Below are 22,544 nucleotides of genomic sequence, written 5' to 3'. Positions count from 1 at the left end.
AACCATTTCCCTCCCCACGCTGCTGCCACAGCTTCCTTTTCCACTGCAGCTGGAATTTCCTCCACGATCCTGGAGGCTGCCACGTGTGCCTGACTCTGGTTTACAAAGGGCCCTTTTCACTTTACAGCTATGCCCATTAATAGAGCGGTTTTCCATAGCATATCATCAGCAAATTTTCCCACTTCGCCTTTCATGATCTCGCCATACTTTCCCAAAGCAGTCTCTGATCCTACCCATCTGCTTCTTCTTTACCACTGTCGGTGACATGGCCCCAGGCGTTAGGCCTCCCTCTCTGGACACAGGCCTCTGGCTTGAGCTTGTGCTCACAGCCTGTATGCGCAAGCCCACGCTGCTGCACCCACCTTTTCCATGCAAGAGCTAATCACTGAAGCTCAGACCAGTGGGTTCCTCAGTGTCTTTAGAACCCGGCCCTCCTTTCCCCAGTACTAGTGACAGCTGGTGACAAGGGTTGTGGGTGACAAGGTAGAGGGGTGGTGGATGTAACTCCATTTTGAAACTTGACTCATTCAACTAGAGTTCAATCTATCCTCAGCATTTAAACAAATAGTTTTTAAAAGACCTATTCGTTTATTTGAAAGACAGAGTTATAGGAGGAAGAGAGATTTTCTATTCACTGGTTCAGTGGTAGCAATGGTCAGAGCTGGCCAAGATTGGAGCTAGGAGCTTCATCTGTTTCTCCACTTGTGCTATTCCCATCGCTCTTCCCAGGCCATTAGCAGAGAGCTGGCAGGAAAGCGGAGCAGCTGAGACTCAAACCAGTGCTTAGATATGTCAGTGTTATAGGTGGCAGCTTAACTGCTGTGTCAGTCATATGCCTGCCTTTCATGTTTCTTGGAGCTTGGCCCTAATGATACAGAAGTAACTTAACATAAACTACTATTTAGTGGTGACTGATGCTATTAAGAAAGGAGTTTCAGAGGCTGATGCCACAGTGTGGAAGCTAAGCCTCTGCCTGTGGCACCAGCATGCTACACAGGTGCAGGTTCCACTTCTGACTGCTTCACCTCTGAACCAGCTCCTTGATAATGGCCTAGAAAAGTCGCAAAAGACGACGCAAGACCTTGGGCTCCCTACTCACCTACGTGGGAAACCAGAAGAAGCTCCTGCCTTCTGGCTTCAGACCAGCCCAGCTCTGGCCATTGCAGTCTCTCCTCTTCCGGCAAATCTTTAAAAATTAAAAAAAAGAGGGGAGGTGGTGAGAGCATGTCAGAAGTGAGGTGAGAAAACCTCTCAAAGCCAAGTCAACATTTCTGGGATGCTTTTCAAAAACAGCAGTGGCTCTGTACCTAAACAGGAAAGGCTTACTGAGATGCTTGGTTTCTGTTCACTGGGCTTCCCCATTTGCGTCAGCCACTCCTGCTGCAGCCAACAGACGCTGCCATCGCCAGACAGTTAGCCATTGTGTCAAGTGCTGTGTTGGTGAGATTTATGTCCTAGCCTCCAGAGGAGCATGGAAAGCAAAACTTCAACATGAGCTTACAGGAAGCCAATGTTGCAGCAGTCGTTACCCCTTTCCTGTATGAAGAGTGTCAGTGGGCCCGGTGGCGTGGCCTAACGGCTAAAGTCCTCGCCTTGAACGCCCCAAGGATCCCATATGGGTGCCGGTTCTAATCCCGGCAGCTCCACTTCCCATCCAGCTCCCTGCTTGTGGCCTGGGAAAGCAGTCGAGGACGGCCCAATGCATTGGGACACTGCACCCGCGTGGGAGACCTGGAAGAGGTTCCAGGTTCCCAGCTTCGGATCGGCGCGCACCGGCCCGTTGCGGCTCACTTGGGGAGTGAATCATCGGATGGAAGATCTTTCTCTCTGTCTCTCCTCCTCTCTGTATATCTGACTTTGTAATAAAAATAAATCTTTAAAAAAAAAAGGATTTATTTATTTTTGGTATCCTTTCTGTCCTCCTCTATGTATATCTGGCTGTGATAAAATGAATAAATCTTTTTTTTTAAAAAAAAGAATTATTTATTTTTATTACAAAGATATACACAGAGGAAGTGATGATTCACTCCCCAAGTGAGCCGCAACGGCCGGTGCTGCACCGATCCGAAGCCGGGAACCAGGAACCTCTTCCAGGTCTCCCACGCGAATGCATGGTCCCAAGCCTTTGGGCCGTCCTCGACTGCCTTCCCAGGCCACAAGCAGGGAGCTGGATGGGAAGTGGAGTTGCCGGGATTAGAACCGGCGCCCATATGGGATCCCGGGGGTTTCAAAGCGAGAACTTTAGCCGCTAGGCCATGCCGCCGGGCGCCAATAATTCTTTTTTTTAAAAAAAGATTTATTCATTTTATTACAGCCAGATATACACAGAGGAGGAGACAGAGAGGAAGATCTTCCATCCAATGATTCACTCCCCAAGTGAGCCGCAACGGGCCGATGCACGCTGATCCAAAGCCAGGAACCTGGAACCTCTTCTGGGTCTCCCACGCGGGTGCAGGGTCCCAACGCATTGGGCCGTCCTCGACTGCTTTCCCAGGCCACAAGCAGGGAGCTGGATGGGAAGTGGAGCTGCCAGGATTAGAACCGGCGCCCATATGGGATCCCGGGGCTTTCAAGGCGAGGACTTCAGCTGCTAGGCCACGCCGCCGGGCCCAATAAATAATTCTTTAAAAAAAAGTGTCAGTATTTGACTTCTGCCTCTTTTTTTTTTTTTACAGCTCCCTGCTAATGCACGATATGTCCTATGGTAGCATATATAACAGATCAAATACTTGGGGAGATGGTAAAGAGATACTGTCTCTGTTTCTTTCTTTTTCTTTAAGATTTAATCTTATTGGAAAGTCAGATATACAGAGAGGCGAGACAGAGAGGAAGATCTTCCGTCCAATGATTCACTCCCCAAGTGACCGCAATGGCCTGTACTGTGCCGATCGGAAGCCAGGAGCCAGGAACCTCTTTCAGGTCTCTCTCCCACTTGGGTGCAGGGTCCCAAGGCTTAGGGCCATCCTCAACTGCCCTCCCAGGCCACAAGCAGGAAACTGGAGGGTAGTGGGGCTGCTGGGGTTAGAACCGGCGCCCATATGGAATCCCAGTGCATTCAAGGCGAGGATTTTAGCCACTAGACCACGGCACCGGCCCCAAAAATAAATAAATCTTAAAAAAAAAAAATGGTGCCTTTACGTGATACTGTGCCTTGAGGTAGAGAACGAGCCCACTAAACTATTGTGCCACCACCCCTCCCCTATAGTTCCACTTCTGACCCAGCTCCTTGCTAAAGCTTCTGGGAGAGCAAGTGAGAATGGCCTAGTATTTCGGTCCCTGCACCCCAGCAGGAGATCTACTTGAAGCTCCTGCTTTGACATAGTCCAGACTTGGCTGCCGTGGCTATTTGGGGATGAACCAATGCATGTAAGATTTTTCTCTTCCAATGTAACTCTGCCTTTTTAAGGAAATAATCAAAATCTCTTATTAAAAACAAGACATAAGGGTCCGGTGTAGTAGCCTAGTGGCTAGTCACTTTGCATGCATCAGGATTCCATATGGGCCCCAGTTATACTCCTGGCTGCCCCACTTCGCATCCAGAGCCCTGCTTGCAGCCTGGGAAAGCGATCAAGAATGGCCCAAAGTCTTGGATTCTTGCACCCGTGTGGGAGACCCAGATGAAGCTCCAGGATCCGGGCTTTGGACTGGCTCAGCATGGGCCATTGCAGCCACTTGGGGAGTGAATCTAGGATGGAGGGTCTTCCTCTCTGTCCTTCTCCTGTCTACCTGACTTTCCAATATTTTTTTAAAAGACATTTAAAAATTCTCAGTATTGGTAAGGTGGCAGGCAATGAAACTAGGACTAGTCCAAGTGAGGGTGGGATTTAGTGTAAAACGTTTTTTTAAAAAACTGTGGCTCATTTTGTAGTATTGTTTCTTTTGGGAACTTAAAGTTCTGATGTTTCTGAGTTGGATTTTCTTTATGACTCCCTTATTCATAAGCAGAAATGGTTTTAACTCAAAACCATTCATTAAGAGGCAGAGCTGGAACCGAGTGGCACTTCTAGGCATTCCCCTGACCCTCTCAGAAACCACGATGGCATAGTTCTTCCGTGCGGACTACAGCCCCTGGCATCCACGGAGTGCCTTGTGTGAATCCGCGTGCTCCCAGGAGCACCATCTCTGCTGCCTCACGGGTGCATTTCCTTCAAGAGCAGCACCAGCTCAGTGTTCTCTGATGCTAACAGATTGTAAAGCTTCTCACAGTTCCACCCCAAAGCCATCCCAACTACATTGCAAACATGTACACCGTGAATGCAGGAACACTATATTTATTAGGTCAATAATTCAGTTTTAACAATACAAGTACAGAATATATCACAATGCTGGATACAAACAATCTTAGTCTGGTTTAATAGTTACAAACCATGGTGGGCACTACAAATCAGTAAGAATGGTATGAAACGTCGTCAGACACAACTAAGAATGTCTTCCAAAAATCTAGCAATGATCTTAGGCATGTCTGTAAAAATTACTGTGGCACACTACTGGGGACTTTTGTGTAAAGATCATTAGTGAATTGTTTTTAAATTTAAGTGTTACAGTAAAAGCTTCTTGTTTTGAGCCTACTAAACTAAAATCCCCTGCTGCTTTAATAAAGTATAAAAATAGTACTGAGCTGGTAATATTTAATAAAATGTAGCATTCATTCACATCATAAAAGTAGAACAAAGTTGAAAAGTTTTAGTTACCACGGCAACATTTCTTCCCGTGAAAAGGAATATACAGCATGAGTCATGTTACACAAATGGTACCGGCAATGTTATCTAGTGATCCAACACTTAACTGTGCTCCACAAGCCAAGTTTGTTAGGTATCTATATATAGCATAGATTTTTAAATTTTATTTTTGAAAAACATGTGCACTTCAACAAACTCACTAAGGCCACTCATGCTATAGATACTTAGGAGTGCAAATAAGAAAAGCAATATTTAGTAAATCTAATGCACACTCTTTTAGATCACCAACAGGGTAAAACCAGTTTTTTTCCTAAAACATTCCTGAGATTTGTGGGCAAGCTAGAGATGAATTCAATATCAAATAGAAAAACATTTCCTGGGGTCAGGGTGTTGGCGCAGCACACTAATCCTCTGCCCTACGGTGTCGGCATACCATATGGGTACCAGTTCATGTCCCAGCTGCTCCGCTTCCCTTCCAGCTCTCTGTACAGCCTGGGAAGGCAGCAGGGCATGGCCCAAGTTCTTGGGACGCTGCACCCACGTGAAAGACCTAGAAAAGACTACTGGTACCCAGCTTCAGGTTAGTTCAGCTCTGGCTGTTGGGGTCATGTGGGGAGTGACCCAGTAGATGGAAGACTTTCTATTTCTCTTTCTCTCTTTATAAAATCTTACTTTCAAATAAACATAAATAATTCTTCAGGGAAAACAAGAACAACAAAAACTCTTGGCAGTTGAGGTCCTCCAAAGCTAAGAGGTGAAATAGGTGTTCATTTTTAAAGGAATAATAAAACATTTTAGAAATTATGTTTACTCAGCAAATGTTTTTATAGTATGAATTTTGCCATCCAAAGAGGCTGCAAATCCTGGGGAAAATACAGAAATTAAGTGGCAAAAACAGGACTGTTTCTCAGCAAATCATCCTTTCAATTTGTGAAGTTGTGGCCAAAAGCTTTGGCATTTGACCATGTTCGGTTTTCTGGTTGCCTGATTAAGAAATAGCCAAATGGCACTCTCATTATTTCTGAGACTGTAGCCTCTATACTAGATTTCCATAAAATTACCAACCTTCTTATCGAGCTTTAATAAAATTATTTAGGAAGACTACTGTGGCGGGGGTTCCTAAAAAGTGATAAAATTATTAAACAAGCAAAGACAAATTTGATGGCAAGAAGGGTCCTAATCTTCAGTGAACCACAAAAATTATGTAACAAACCCAAATGACTGCAAGAGGGAACCCACCAGGATGGCACATAGTAGTGTTTGAGAGAATTCCCTGGTGTACCCAACTTCAGTAGCACCAAACTTTAAGTCAGGGAAGAAAGAGACCAAAGGCCTTTTGTTTAGTATTTCTTTGTTGGACCTCCAGAAAGATCTGTAAGTTGGCCAGGGCTTCCTTAGACAAAATGCTATTGACTAACATGAAGTCAATTTTAATCTTTTTTCCTTTTGAGATTTCTTAATCTCACAAATCAAGATGGCATTCTTCTAATGTAAGGTTGCTTAAACATACAAAGAATGAATTCCAGTTAAAATTATTAGGGTATTCATAAGAAAGACAAACAGCATATCACTAACAGAAAATGGAAATTGAAAAAAAAAACCCTGCAATGCATACACATTAAGACAAATTATATGAATTTTACTGTAAACTAACACTAAAGCAATGGTAACAAAAAGAAACTGTCAATGATGAAGTTTATAAAAGAAATAAATTGCTGCATCTGATACTATTGAGAGCCCAGGCTTTTGAATATCATCTTGGGATTTTATCACTTAAAGTGAGCTGAGTTCAGAGATAGGGAGGTTGAGATCTTACATCACATGCTAGATTTTACCCCTGGAAATGCTAACTATGCACAAAAGCAAAAACTATGAATTAAAAAAAACTTCATATGAAAACATAAATTTCAAAATATTTATTGGAAAAAAATTTACCATGACATCCCTATACCACAGACATACCACAAGACTTTAAGAAATCAGTAACAGTGTAAGAGGCCTATTCTGAAAATATTTTTCGAGGTATTAAATACACAGGCCCAGGAGGATGCAGCTGAGTAACTTAAAAATGTTAAGTCCTTGGTCACACACATTATATGGTAATTTATAAAGTGTCTCTTGGCATCAGCTTGTACTTAAGTGGAAGCTTCAGAAACTGTAGGTATCCCAATTTATTCTTTCTCTAATTCAGAAAGAAATCAAGCAAATGGAGTATGTTCGTTTCTCTAGGGAACTGCATGCACTGAGTCGTAACAAGACCACAAATAACCAACTCAAGCAGGATTGAACTGGGGGGTGGTTTCAAATATTCAATGAAAATACATTTTGAAATCTGGAAGTTTCCTGTACTCACAAGCCAGACAGTTCAGATTTTTCCTCCTCCCACTAAATGTGTATGTTAAAAGAAGACCAAAACCCAACACACATCCACTCACCCACTACAGACAGCTCCAAGCATCGGCCAAGAGCAACGTCTTTGAACAGCAAAGTCCTGGGCCCCTGAAAATACGGGGGGAAACCCAGGTTCTTATAGAGGTACCACGTGGGCCATTGTAATAAAAATTGAGGTAACAGCAAAATACCTTTTGTTCTTGGATTGCTACATGTGATAACTTGCTAAATTTCATTACCTCAGTATTAAACAATTTGGCTTAAAAAACAAATCAAAACCCAACAGAGAGGAAAATTAGTGAAACAAATATATTATTAAGGGATCTTTTTACCTGACTCTTGAATTTCAAATAAAATGATCCAAATGTGTTATTATTTGCCATAAAATAAAATGGAAAGTTTCAAAGCAAACTTATTTGGGGGGCATTCATTTTTATGAATGCTCAGAGAATATATACAGTAACTTGAGTCTCATGTGGACGCAGCTCATTTGCAACTCAACAACAACCTTGTTTGTTGCAGTGATGATTGGGGTTATGCTTACAGTGAAGGGACAGCTGCAGCAGACGTTTTTAATTTATAGACTTCCTTAGGGCAAGGTCAACCATGTTTCTGACTAAAGATTTGCCACTAAAATTGCCAATTTCCATAGTTTGGTATCTATTACAAGAATATAATTTCTGCATTATCAGTTTCAAAATACATATAAATGAAGTTATTCTACTAGAAGTATAGGCAGGTGCTAAAATAATCATGTGAAGCTTCTGGTCCAAATAACCACCTTCCATGTAAGGCTGGTCCTGTTCAGTTCCTTCTGGTCCTATGAGCAAATACTATAAGAGCACCGTGTACTGCTGTACCGACATAGACAAGCAAAAATGATCAGAACTGCAGGTATATCACATTTCCCGCTACTTACAGATCAACACTGGTCCAGTATGGATGACTCTGACAGTCCTCCCTGGAGACGCAGCTGTGGGGTGGTTGTACCCACTTCATGGGGTAATGCAGCCAAACCTAACTTAGGGTGTCCCTCTTTTATTAGTACTGGTGTTAACTTTTCTATACTGCAAATAAAGATTATTCCCCATAAAATTCTTTATAATACAGTATATTGAATACCTCCACATGGAAGAATTATCTGTTAAAAAGTTGTTAAAATCATCCTTACATAATAAGAATGCAACTCTTTTAAACTCTTAAATAGTTTTATTTAGGGATTCTTTTTTTTCTTTCAGGCTTTCTGCAAAATTAATTATTATTAAAAAGAAAAAAAAAAAGATTTCTTGTTGTTTCTACTAGGTTGAAAATGTGGGCCAGACTACTTATACATGCGGTACATGCTGAATATAACTGAATATATGCTTATTCCTACGGACACTCTGAAAGATAAGGATCACCCAAAATAGGGTCTTCAATGGACTGGACCAGTGTTTCAATACAAACTCCAGCCCCCCAAAACAACATGGTTTAGATTTCACAGTATGAATTCCCTGGAATCTGGGAAAAGTTAATTGGTTAACTGAGGTCTTCCCTCAGCAGCTTGGTCCCTCAGCATTCTGAGAAATCAGGAAGGACTGCACCACTTCTTCAGTGGACTGGGGGCTGGTGTTGACATCTTCAAGTGCATTGGTCACTGAATATTGCCGATCTCGCAACCGGTTCCAGTTAGACAGAACATTATGGTATTCAAACACTTTCTCATAATTTCCAATGGAGTTGTAAAGTTTAATGAGACCACGGTAATCATATTCTAGTCCACTGTAGCCTTCACCAAAAAGTTTCTTCCCTGAAAATAATAAGGATATTATTATAAATAATCAAAAAAAAAAAAAAAAAAAAAAGGAAGGAAGGAATAAAAAGAAGCAAAGTTCAAGTATTAAGCAAGTGTGTTCTAAAACCCATGCAAATTCAACTTTTTATATCAGGCAACTTGGTTTCATCCCTCTGAAAGGAACACATGCAATTCTTGCATCAGGATCTCAATTCAGTTCCACCCCCAAGCAATCTCTACGACTTAAAAAATAAACTCAACTTCTCTTATCTAAAGAAGCTGCCCTTACTAGCACAGAATTATAAAATTCCATCGGTTAAAGGGACTGATGTAAAGCTTTCTTTCTTTGAGTAAAGAATGATAATATTGACAACTAGAAGGAAAATAAGTATGGAACAAGGCTACTCATTTGTGGTAGCATTTCTTATGGTAAACCAACAAACTGAAACTGCACAGGAGAGTATTTCTGTCAACAGTGGTACTCTCACTTAATGAAATACTACATAGCTGTAATTGAGAAAGAAGCTCCCTGCTTTCTGTGAGCACATAAACTGATTTACAGGGTACATTAAGCTAAAAATTAAATAAATAAATAAATACATAAACAGATAAAGCACAAAAGTGTCTCTGGACCCAGCATGGTAGCCTAGTGGCTAAAATTCCTCGCCTTGCATCTGCCAGGATCCTGTAGGGGGCCTAGATCGTGTCCCCACAGCTCCGCTTCCCTTCCAGCTCCCTGTTTGTGGCCTGGGAAAGCAGTCGAATAAGACCCAAAACCTTAGGACCCTGCACCCGTGTGCGAGACCTGGAGGAAGCCCCTGTCTCCTGGCTTCAGACTGGCTCAGCTGTAACCATTGCAGTCACTTGGGGAGTGAATCAGTAGATTGAAGATCTTTGTCTCTGTCTCTCCACCTCTCTGTAAATCTGATCTGCTTTCCAGTAAAAATAAATTCATCTTTTTTTTTAAAAGATATATTTTATTTTTATTACAAAGTCAGATATACTGAGAGGAGGAGCAATAGAGAGAGGAAGTGGAGCTGCCGGGATTAGAACCAGCAGCCATATGGGATCAAGGCGAGGACCTTAGCCACCAGGCCACGCTGCCGAGCCCAAATAAATTCATCTTTAAAAAAAGAAAAATCAAGCAAAAGGAGGGGGCAACGTTTGAAAGCACTGTTTGCAGAAATAACTGCAATTAACTGCATATTCCTACATTCTGACACTACTGTCACACCTAACACTACAGACATCAATCTAAAAATACATGATTTTAGCAAATATTTCCATTGAATTTGAGTGGTTCCTAGATACCCTTAGCAGCTCTAGATCTTTAAACTAACTTCCTTTACACAACATGAAAAAAGTTGACACACTGATTTCTGACTAAAGAAAATTTAAAGGCAACATACCAATGGCTATAGATCGCAAATAAAGTTTTTCAGCATTTTCATACTGATTCATGTCATAATTATATAAAGAAGCCAGATGTCCCACAGAAAGAGCTACTTCATAGTCTTCTTGACCAAGAAGTTGTTCCTTAATTTGAATTGCTTTGATGTGCATTTCTTCAGCTTCCTGCAAATTTTGCAACATCAGTCATTACATTATAATTTGTAAAGTTTTTACCCAATGTACAAAAATCTTTTAAATGTTAGAATCTTATGAATACCATAATCACCTGATCGAAAAAATATCTAATACATTCCAAAAGTTGTAAAGACAAAACATTACTGACAGTAAAAGCTATCTTATCCCAAAAGCAAACAAAAGAACTTCTGAATCTGTCCTGATAATAAGAGTCTGTTAGAACAAATTAATAAAATATTCTAAAATTAAAATTGCTTCATTTTGTTAACACACACTAAAATTTGAACTTTGTCAAGAAACGCTGTAGCACTGCATTTAATGCAAACTTAACCTGCTTCTTAGTTTTTACAATTTATCTCCAACAAAATATTCAGGCTAAGACACAAAAAAATTAATTTCCTAGACTCTCATTCTGCCATCATTGTGCTCCTAAAACAGGCAATATTAACAACATAGAGCCTGGGGCTGGCACCACAGCATGGTAGGCTAAGCCTCCACTTGTGGTACTGGTATCCTATTCTATGGAGATGGGTTGAAGTCCTGGCTGCTCCCTTTCTGATTCAGCTCCCTGATTGCGGCCTGGGGAAGCAGTGGATGATGGCCCACCTCCACCATCACTCTTTTGCTGTGAGGGAGCTGGTGCTGCACAATGGCTCCTTTCCGCAGGATTTGTCCATGTGCTGGAGACATACCTATGGACAAACGTTTCACGAGACAGAAGGTCTCATGAAGCTTTTCCAAATTGCATGAACAGGGAGCAGCACCAACAAGCAGAGAGGTGAGACCAGAATGAGTACTTTCATATGGGATGCTGATGTTGCAGGTATGGGCTCAACTCACTATCCACAATGATGGATACAGCCTTTTTTTGGGGGGATGGGTTTATTTATTTATTTTTTTGCGTAGTCCTAAGTTTTCTAATCTATTTTTATTTTCACTCAGTTGTTTTATATCAGCAGTTTCTGAAATGTTTTTGTGGACTAAAGTGGGAGAATAAAAAATTATTCTGTACTAGTTAAGATACAGAAGACTAAGATTTATTTATTATTTAACTTGGAAAAGTGCAATGGCTAAGATCAAATGTAGAAAAGTGCAATGAAATACATTCCTACCTTAAATTTTCTCATTGACTGATAAAGTCTTCCAAGATTTCCATAGTGTTTTGCAGTCTGTACATTAAATTCCCCAAAAGCTTTCTTAGCTAGTTGGAGTGAAGACAGGTGCAAATCATGGGCTTCCTGAAGCAGTCTCTGTTCAGTTTCCTTATTGTGACAGTCAATTGCAATCTCCTCTAAAATAAGTGCTGAATGAAGAAAGTAATGGATCAGGGCAATTCAAAACACTCTGTCAAGCTTACCAGAATATTGAATTCAAAACTGAAAATAAATACATTTATATATACTATGGTTTACACTGATCAAGATTAAAGTATTCACTTTAACAACCAGAAAAAAAGTGTACTTTCAATTTTATATGGTACGAGACTAAAATTCAAAGAAAAATAGTAAATGTCAAATTATGTTACAGAATCAGCTTTTATTTAATAAATTGTTGCATTTTGCTGATATTAATTTTTATCTTCAATTAAATGGAAAGGAAAGGCAAACTTTCAGAATTATCAAACTATGTCAAGGAGCATCTAAGTACTTCTGAAATTTCTGAAACCACCCTCTTATAAAACATAACCTTTAACCAAGGACTATTGAAAGAACTGGTTTCCTCCTACTCACTTGACCAACCAAATCAGGCAAGATGACAATTCAATTTCAAAGACGTATTCAAGACTTTCAAATTCCATCTAACACCTTAAAAAATACATATTCTTTTACCAGGTAGTTTTATTTCTTGCAAAAATGGCTATGTGCACAAAGGTAAGTAAAATAAGTTTACTACACTATAGCATTTTTAAAAAAACGAAAGATTAAAAACAACAAAAAGGCACAATGATAAAGGTAAAGTTAAATGGTATTATTTAGAGCAAAGGGTACACATTTACATGTATTGAAATGAGGAATTTTCATAATACAGCACATGAAAAAGAAAAATCATTACAAAACTAAGTTATCCTTTCATTTTCTTTATATTTAAAGGAAATTTTTTAAAAACCCACCAAAATGTTGCATTAGGATTGGTGAGATTTCACTTTATTTATAACTGCTTTTATTTCAATTTTTGACATTAATCATTATTACTTATGTAACTTAAAAACTGCTAACCTGAAAGGATTGGGAAAAAAAATCCAGTTTCACAATTAAAGTAAAATGTAACCATAATGTATAGAATTACAAATGGGTGGCTAATCAAGTTAGCAAAATAATACCTATGTAGAAGGTCTTTGGTGGTATACAGGAAAAAGGCTAAAAGAAAAAGTACTGTTTTTGTCGGAGCCTTGCAACATTGGTAAGTGAATACAAAGCCTAAAACTCAATTTCAATTTCGATCCATGTAACTATGTAATTATTACTCCTCCGTGCCATTCTTAAAAGAAACTAACATATACATTAGATAATAAAAAGAAATAAATTCTGACTTCTTAATAATAAGGAGAAGCAATTTAATAAAAATTTACATACAGTAACTGGAATTGTAACTCCTTATGAATGAATGTACTGTTGTGACAATATGGAAGAAAATCAGTCAGGGGGTGGGAATTGAGAGGAGGGGAATCCCAGACTATACAGCACTGTACCATAAAAATCAAAATTTAAAATAAACATTTTAAAAAGTTACAGTAAACTCAAAATGGTATATACAAGGGTAATCCAGTACTGCTACAAAACAAAACAATTACTCCTATAGCTTACACTATGTATCATCAAAAAAAAAAAAAAAATAAATAAAAATAAAAATATATATATATATATATAGAGAGAGAGAGAGAGAGAGAGAGAGAGAGAGACACTGGATTACAAAGGATACCTTTCACCCTCTTTGACGAAGCCAAAAGAAGATGATCTTCAGGTAGGATGTGGGTAATGATGCCAATAGCTCTTTCTGCATGAAATCTGGAATACAAATAGGCAGAGTGTAGCCCTTCTTCTCAGTTACAAATCATTCAGAGTATTTTTCAAAACCAACCCTTTATAGAAATGTGGTAATGAACCAGTTTTTTGCTTTGATTTTTCAATCTTTGGTGATAACACTTTTTTTTCTTAAGATTCATTGATTTTATTTGAAAGAGTTATGGAGAGAGAGGGGGACAGTGAGTGATCTTACATCTGCTGGTTCATTCCCCAAATGGCCAACATGACCAGAGCTGGGATAGTCGAAAGATGCTGGAAGCCAGGAGATTCTTCTTGATCTTCCCAGTGGGTATAGGGGGACAAGGATGGGAGTCATCATTTGCTACCTACCCAGGGCAGCTGGGATGCTGGCAGTCCAGGTGGAAGATTAGCGTACTATGCCACAATGACAACCCCACATGCTTAGCCTTTAATATAGCCAATGAATTCCCTTCTCCCTCAGAATAAAGTAAGTCTCAACATAAACAATCATTCTCAGCCCAAGCCTTTTCCTCCAGTCACACAGGCCAAGCAGTTTCCAGAATACATGGACCATGCATAAATTTATCTTTATGGCTCACTCCTCACTGAACAGGCCTTCTCAGCACAGACTACATAGAAGTTTCTGTTAAAAACCTACCATCACTCTGAAAGCTCATTTCCCCACAGCTCATATATTTGATTATTTGTGATCAGTTTATCAATTACAAACTACGTTGACTGTCTATTTTGTCTGCCAGTTTCATTCAAACTACTGTAAGCCTCATAGCTGCATTCTCTTTCTCAAATTTGTATTCCAATTCACTAATTCTCTTCAATTTTAAGTAATGCGTCATTTAAGTTCTAATGTCAATTTTTATTTTTAAGATTTTACTTAATTTTTATTGGAAAGTCAGATATAGAGAGAGGAGGAGAGACAGAGAGGAAGATCTTCCATCCGATGTTTCACTCCCCAAGTGACCACAATGGACGGTGCTGTGCCAATCCAAAGCCAGGAGACAGGAACTTCCTCCAGGTCTCCCACACGGGTGCAGGGTCCCAAGGCTTTGGGCCATCCTCTACTGCTTTCCCAGGCCTCAAGCAGGGAGTTAGATGGGAAGTGGAGCAGCTGGGATTAGAACCGGTGTCCATATGGGATCCCGGCGTGTTCAAGGCGAGAACTTTAACCACTACGCTATCACACTGGGCCCCCAAGGCTACTTCTACTCTCTCTGCCTCTATTGCTTTCCCCGGCCATAAGTAGGGAGCTACATGGAAAGTGGAGCAGCCAGGACACAAATCAGTGACCATATGTGATGCCAGGTGCTTCAAGGTGAGGATTAACCAACTTACCATTGCACCAGCCCTTTGGCATGCTTTTTTTTTTTTAAAGATTTATTTATTTTCATTGGTAAGGGAGATTTACAAAGAAAAAGAGACAAAGATCCTGTCTGTTGGTTCACTCCCCCAGTGCATGCAACAGCCAGAGCAGAGCTAATACAAAGCCGCAGCCAGAAGCCTCCTCCGGGTCTCCCATGTGGGTTGCAGGGTCCCAAGGCTTTGGGCCGTCCTCCATTTCTTTCCCAGGTCTCAAGTAGGGAGATGGATGGGAAGTGAGCGGCCGGGATACAAACTAGCATCCATCTGAGATCCCAGCATTTGCAAGCCGAGGATTTAGACAGTGATCCATTGCATCAGGCCCTCTTGGCATGATTTTTAATAAATTCAAAAACATGCTGGAGGAGAGTGGCCAAGTGGTTAAGATGCTAGTTAGAATACATGCATACCACATGGGAGTTATCTTGGTTTGATTCAAAGTTCTCTGACTAGTTTCCTGCCAAGAGATCTGGGGAGGCAGTGATGATGGTGGTATTCCTGCCATTCATACGCAAGACATGAACAAAGACCAGTTCCTGCCTTTGTTTGTACAGATTTGGTGGGGATCTGAAGAGTGCACAAGTAGATCAGAGTGTCCAAGCTGGTCCCCTCTTTCACTCCACCTCTTAAAGAATTAAACAACATTTTTCAACTTAACCTATAAAGCACATTAAGTACTACTGTATTAGGGGCGAAAAGTAGCTTAATCCTTTATAGAAAAGAAAATGTTGAACTTACAGTGCATTATCAAATTTTCCAGAGCTATACTGGTGAACATAAGAAGAATATGCCAAGTCTTCATGAGCTGTTGCTACATGGATATTTTTGCCACCAAATACTGACTGTCGAATGTCAAGAGCTGCCTGAAAAGAGCCACAAACTCAGATGACAATACTGCAAACCTTTAGAACACAACACCTAGTCAAGCTAAACATCCCAGTAATTCAAACATATATTCTCTAGAATTAATTTTATAAGGTTGTAAACAAGAAATTTCAAGTACGTAAACCACAGAATACCAAAGTCTTCCAGAAGGCCTGATTTTCTGAACATGGAGTTTGACTTGAAAAGTAGTGACTTGCATGTCTATGGAATTGCAGCACTGTGCTCTCTATGTCTTCTAAAGTGAACTACAAAATCAAGGAAGTCTTATCTAGAGCAATGGTATTGATATCTACTTAATCAGTAGCTAAATTTGGACAAAAAAATGGAAAGTGTGCCTAAGTATGGGTCACAAACGCAGTTTTATTCCTGACTCTTATTAAAACTTACAATATTAACTTTTAGGCCTTATAGATCCTGGGATGAAGAGGGAGCTCAGAGGATCATTTTTAGGGAATAGTTTATACTCTGCAAACATATATACACCAGCAAGTGAATTTAGGTTGAATGATTAAAACAAAAAAAAAAAAAAAAGAGGGAATAATAATTAACTTACCTGATAAATTGCAACAGACTGACAGATATTATCTACATTTAGTAAGTAGAATCCATAATCTAGCAATGTGTCAGAATATTTTGGGTGTTTGGATCCAAAATGATCCCTATTTAAAAAGACAAAATTATTAGGTTATAAAGCAGAGAAACATTATAAAATGCATTTTTAATAAAAACCACTTACCGTGCCAGATACACTGCATGTTTAATTAACTGTTCTGCCTTCTTAAATTCACGTTTTACTACACAAGCCTAAGGAGAAAATGAAAAAATATGAACTCTCAGATAGTTCACTATTGTGCTGATAAGTACAGTTTACATATTACTGGCATAAGTTAGTAAGAAAAAATTCACAAACAAACTAGAAGGGTAATTATGCTCATTTCAAGTAGTTGAGAATTCTAGTATACACAGATGCATATATAATTTGGGAAAATTAGGATGTTTGAGATTTTGATGCCTAACCTCAGTGCAAATCTGAGTATAATAAAGTATTTTACAAACTGCAGTTATATATTCCTATCCTTCTTATGTTTCAAAATAAACTGCGTACAAAGAAAATAATTAAACTGTGTGAGGGTTTGGAAGGGCAGTAGCCAAGGATTTGTTATTGTTCAGGTACAAGTTGAACAATGAGAATAAGTAGTATCTCCAGAAATTCTAAATATATTTTGCATACAGATAATATAAATTCTGCATCAATATAATGCTTTTTGTATTTAATGAATGTTCAATGTCTTGAAATTAAAACATTTAAAACTGTCGAGGGCAGAACAGGCTGAACCAGTTCACATCAGCCACTGGTGAATCCGAGCACCAGAACAGAGTGTGGGTCGAGCCAGGTTTGGTCGCGAAAAAAAACAGTGCACATTACGAATGCCAAAGTGAGGTGACCTGTACCAGATGTGGCTGCAGCGCCCAACAGCACAGGTGAGAACCAGGGAGGGGGCGGAGCCGGAAGGGTGAATGGGGGAAGGGGGCTCCCCTACTGGAGAGCATGAGCTGGAATGGGGGCAGACCAGACTAGGCAGGGCTACAACATCTGTCCACCTCATGTGAGCTAGATCAGGGAAAAGCCAGGCTGGGCTGATTGTTCCTCCTGCTGCAAGCATAAATTAGAGTGGGTGCGGGTTGGTCGGGCTTTGCCGCAGTGGCAGCTGGCAGAAGCTGGCATTGGGGGCTAATTCTGTCAAGTTAAACTGCAGAAACACCTGAAGAGTGCATAATCCAGGAGTGGGGGTAGCCTTGAAGGGAAATAGTGGGCACCTCCCTCTTGGGTTATCACTCCCACTGGAGGGCACAAAAACCAGGACTGGGCCAGACCTGGCTGGACAGAAGGGCACCCACCAGCATGTGTGTGGGCTGGATAGTGGGCCTGGTTGGGTTGAACTAGGCTTCAATGCCCATTGACATGTAGGCGAGCTGAATGGGATGTAGGACAGACTGTACTAGTCTGCTGCACATAAAGGCAAGCATGGGAACCAGGATGGGGTGGGCCTGGTGGGGGTTACTGTGGGTTGCTCTGACTAGGCTGCAGCTCCCACTGGTTTATGTGAGGGCCAAGTGTGTGCTAGGCAGAATCAGGCTGGACTGCAACACCCATTGGTGCCAGTGGAAGACAGGGCTGGAAATAGAACCAACCCAGCAATTGCAACCACCAGTTGATTGGGGTGATGGACTGTACTGGGCCCTGTACTTGCAAGTACAAATAAGAATCAGTTCTGGGAACACCTCAAAGTTTCTTTAGGGATCCCCTCAATCAAACTGCTGTACTCAGATCCCTAACCATGAAAAGATAGAGGACACAGCAAATCAATCAACTACCCCAGCCATATGTTGGCAGTGAAAAACAGGGCAAATGGAGATTCTAAGATAGACTATGTCAATCAGAGAACTCCTCAGCAAACTCATCATGCTTGGAATGGCAAGACTAGCAGCAATTCATAACTGTTGAACTATCAAAACCATTTGAGTAAGACCCTCGGAGCATGCCCCACTTTGGGGATCTGGGATGGGTGAGAGACTGGGTGGGGCTTCTCCCTTTACCTCCCCTTTTATCCCAGATACAGGGAAAAAAATGTGGAAATTATAGTCTTACCCACTTTTCTGCAGTCCTTGAACCTTTGTGCCCTAATTAACTATATAAAGATTGTCAAAAATAAAAATAAAAAATGAAAAAAAATAAAACATTTAAAACTAATAACCCCTTTATAGTTCTTTTGGTAATCAAAATTCATGCTTTTCATTCTAAAATGACAGAGTCGATACATCTCAAAGAAATCACTGATTCTTCTATACCTGTAATTTTGAAAACTTTTAGTTAACTCGATTTTGTTAAGAAACTCCAACCAATATCAAACTTCTGAGTAGAAATTAAAAGTTCCTGGGTAGAATGAGTATATAAAAGCTACATTACTGTTTTAAGGTCTTGGTATATAAAAACAGCAATTCTTAAATACAAAATGTCTTCAAAGAGTTCATGTCCCCACTTAGAGTAAGAACAAATGTGAGAGAAATCAAACTTCTCTGCAGGTCAAGTATAGCAGCAAGCTGTCTTGAGATTGTAATACTATGGATGTGAAAGATTTAATAAGCGGGTACGCTTTAAGAGAACAGTGAAAAAAGTCCAGAGAATTTCAGCATTTGGAGTTGTCACTGCTTTAAGGGTTTAAGAAGAGATTAAATTAATTCAAGCCAAAAGATCGTCAACCACTGACATATGCACTTTAGCCAGCTGAAAAATTATCAAAATGAACAATTCAAATGTTTTCTTAGTAAAGAAAACTAAAGCCCCTAAAATATAAAGCAGGCAGGTTTCTAAAATCTAGCTCAGAAACTTTGGAAATAAGCTTGTTCAGTATGCAATAACAAATAACACTGGCAAATTTAAACAATGCATTGGCCCAGTAAACCCTATAATTTATTTAATAACTCTTAACACTTTCATGTTACATTACATTTACCTTAGAAGCTTGTCTTAAGACATCCACCACAACTTTGACTGGTAAGCCTGCTGTGATTTCTTTCATTGCCTCAATACACCATTTGTACGCCTAAAGAGAAACGCAGTTACAGAACATATGGATGTGTAATAAATCAAATTTATAATAGTTAACAAAATAACTGGTAATCTTTCCTGAAAATTGTCAAGCACTTGAAATGGGATGGAGGTATACTGAGTAGTGTCTCAACATCTGTACCAAAGTCTATCCCTTTATGTTATTTTTCCTGTATCTGCTGAACGGATTCTATTTTGATGGATTGTTTTATTGACTGTTGCTCACAATGTTCCAAGTACGGGAGCCATTATCTATTATTTCACCAGATGCATTCACACAAAATTGGATAGAAGGTAGAAGAGCTAAGACACGAATCAGTACCCTGATACAGAATATAGGCATTCTAAATAGCAACACAACCTGCTGTGACGTAATGCCGATTCCTCTTTTTTTTTCAAAGCTGTTTTTACATATTTTTAAAAATTTTTATTTTCAAGATTTCATAATTGGGGCTGGTGCAAAGGTTCAACTAACTGGCTAGTCCCCCACCTCCAAGCACCAGCATCCCATTCCATGTAGGCACTGGCTGGGCCCCCAGCTACTCCACTTCCTATCCAGCTCCCTGCTTATGGCCTAGAAAAAACAGTGCAGGATGGTGCAAAGCCTTGGGAAAGTGCACCCAAATGGGAGTCCTGGAAGAAGTTCCTGGGTCCTGGCTTCAGAATGGCTCAGCTCTGACTGTTGCGGCCATCTGGGGAAAGAAACAGCAGATGCAAGATTTTTCTCTTTGTCTTACCTCCTCTCTGTAAATCTGTCTTTCCAATGAAAATAAATAAATCTTAATATATATACCTATTTTAAACTTTATATGAAAGGCAGATTCACACAGAGAGAGGGAAAGACAGGGATATCCCTTTTCTGGTTCACTCCCCAGAAGGCCAAACCAGTCAGCACTGGGCTCGCCAGGAGTTCCTTCCAGGTTTCCCCAGCACTTAGGACATCTTCTGTTGCTTTCACCATGCCATGAGCTTGAAGAAGCTGGGACATAACCTGCCACCCATTCGTAAGGTCAGTTTGTAGGCACAGGACTTTATCAACTACGTCAATCCTCCAAAATCTTGTTGTTTTAATTTATTTTAGATGGACTGAAATTAAAATTCCTGGTTCACTTCCCAAACACAATCAATAGCCTGACAGAGGACAAGGTGAAACCAAACAATTTATGCCATCACTTGCTGTCTCTTAGGGTCTGCATAAACCAAAACTAGAGTCAGGAGCCAGAGTTGGATACTGAATTCAAGCACTCCAATGCGGGCCATGGGGTGTTGTATACTGTATCATAACCATTAGCCAAAATGCCTGCTCCTTGACTCATTCCTGCAATAGATATTGCAGCAACATGATCTTACTATCAGAATTGTACCCACATGACTTCAACATTCAGAATTTTCAGGTAACACTTCCAGTGATAATCTTCCATTAAATAAGGTATATATTTATACTACTGGGGGAAAATAACAGGAGTGATAAGCTTAAAATATGAAAGCACAATGGCAGTTATTTGACAGCATGAAATAATTATAGTATCCATAAACACAGCAACCAAGTGAAAGAGTTAAGCACACACAAATTACTTTTCAACTACGTGTTTGTTTGCACCTGAGCATTAAATTAATTGTATAAAAAGCCAGGAATGAAGCTATATTGCTCATTCAGACAGGGGGAGGAGTAACATAATGAAACCCATAAATAAAATTTAGCTTCCTGAAGCAACTGCTTAACTTAGCAGTTACGACACCTTCGTCCCAACATCAGAGTAGCTGCAATTGAAACATAGCTCCCCCTCCTTCCTAACTCCAACTTCTGGCTAATGCAGATTTTGGGAAGCACAGGTGAAGGCACAGTAATATTCTGTCACACATATGGGTGAATTAAACAGAGCTCATGGCTACCAGCTTTGGCCCTGCCCATGACAGCCTGGTTCAGCTGCTGTGGGAATTTGGGAGGTGAATCAGTGGATGAGAGTGCAATCCATTTCTATTTCAAATTAAGGAATAATAATAATGATAATAAACACAGTTTTCCAATGATATAAAAACCTTCAGTTATGAGTTAATTTGGAGCTACACATCCAGTATAAAACATGTATGAAAGTTCATTTAATGAAGATGTCCATCAAAATAATTAAGGCGGAGACACACTCAAAACAAAAATTACAAACATTCTAAAATTGTGCATGAATGTATTAAAAACTCCATGTCACATACACTAATTTTAAATATTGCTTTACAAAAGCCTAAACCTAACACACAGAAAGGAAACCTTTGAGACATAAAGTGAGGACTGTGTTACTCCATCCCACTGCACAGATACTGATCACTGATCACAGTGAAATGCACTTCAGAGGACACTCACCTCATCATAATGACTTTTGGCAAACAGAAGTGCACACAGCTCCCCATAGAGTGCAGCTTTATTTGCTTGCTGGCCATGCTTTGATAGTTTATCCATGTATGTCTGAGCTAATTTAAATGTTTCTTCACCTAAATGGTATTTGCAATTTCCATTTCGAACATGAAGCAATCTATAAAAACACAAGTAACAAATCCTATATGATTGAGAATTCTAGGAGGGTGGACCTATCAATTTTTTCCAGATCAGCACAAAGCAATGAAATTACTCAATGCATGTAGATGCAAGAGATGAAAGCATGAGCCTAATGCTCACAGGTTGGTTTATCATGTTTTTCAGCAAACCTTCCATGAAAAAATTCACACAAGACTAATTCCCATTATTCTCTAGATACTTATGCTTGCTTTGTATACTCAGCAAGTGCTCATTTTAAGAAAAGAATATTTGCAGCAAGTACTGTGATGTAGCAGGTAAAGTTGCTGACTACCCTGTCAGCATCCCATTTAAGTCCTGGCTCTCCACTTTCAATTCACTCCCTGCAAATGCATCTGGAAGAGAAGAGAAGATGACTACTACACCCATGTGAGAGACCTGAAAGAAGCTCCTGGCTCTGGCCTGCACAGTCCTGGTCACCATGGCAATGTAAAGTAAAGCATTGGATTACAAATCTCTCTTCTCACTCTCTATGTAACTACAGTAAATTTCTGAAATAAATAAAAATTTTTGATTTACTCTTGGCTTCAAATCCAAAGAAAGAGTAATCGGTGTGAGAAATTTGGGAAATCACAGGACTGGGACAATAGCTCAACTGGCTAATCCTCTACTCTAAGCACCAGTATTTCATATGGGTGCTGGTTCTTTTCCTAGCTGCCCCGCCTCCCATTCAGTTCCCTGATTGTAGCCTGCG

At 40.0% G+C, this 22,544-nt stretch overlaps 1 protein-coding gene across 1 annotated transcript in view; it reads right to left on the bottom strand.

Annotated features, from left to right (window-relative positions):
- Positions 1–4,251: 4,251 nt before the first annotated feature.
- Positions 4,252–22,544, bottom strand: part of APPBP2 (amyloid beta precursor protein binding protein 2) — a 41,553-nt gene continuing 23,260 nt past the window's right edge. The window contains exons 5-13 of the mRNA XM_058675594.1: positions 21,641–21,809; positions 19,190–19,279; positions 16,411–16,478; positions 16,228–16,333; positions 15,528–15,652; positions 13,351–13,436; positions 11,544–11,734; positions 10,254–10,419; positions 4,252–8,859 (exon numbers count right to left, since the gene is read on the bottom strand). Of these exons, the coding sequence (XP_058531577.1) occupies positions 8,606–8,859; positions 10,254–10,419; positions 11,544–11,734; positions 13,351–13,436; positions 15,528–15,652; positions 16,228–16,333; positions 16,411–16,478; positions 19,190–19,279; positions 21,641–21,809 (1,255 nt within the window). The 3' untranslated portion in view covers positions 4,252–8,605. The remainder of the gene's footprint in view (positions 8,860–10,253; positions 10,420–11,543; positions 11,735–13,350; positions 13,437–15,527; positions 15,653–16,227; positions 16,334–16,410; positions 16,479–19,189; positions 19,280–21,640; positions 21,810–22,544) is intronic.

Source organism: Ochotona princeps, chromosome 17 (genome assembly GCF_030435755.1).
Source record: "Ochotona princeps isolate mOchPri1 chromosome 17, mOchPri1.hap1, whole genome shotgun sequence".
NCBI lineage: Eukaryota > Metazoa > Chordata > Mammalia > Lagomorpha > Ochotonidae > Ochotona > Ochotona princeps.
This window is presented reverse-complemented; position numbering and strand designations above follow the sequence as displayed.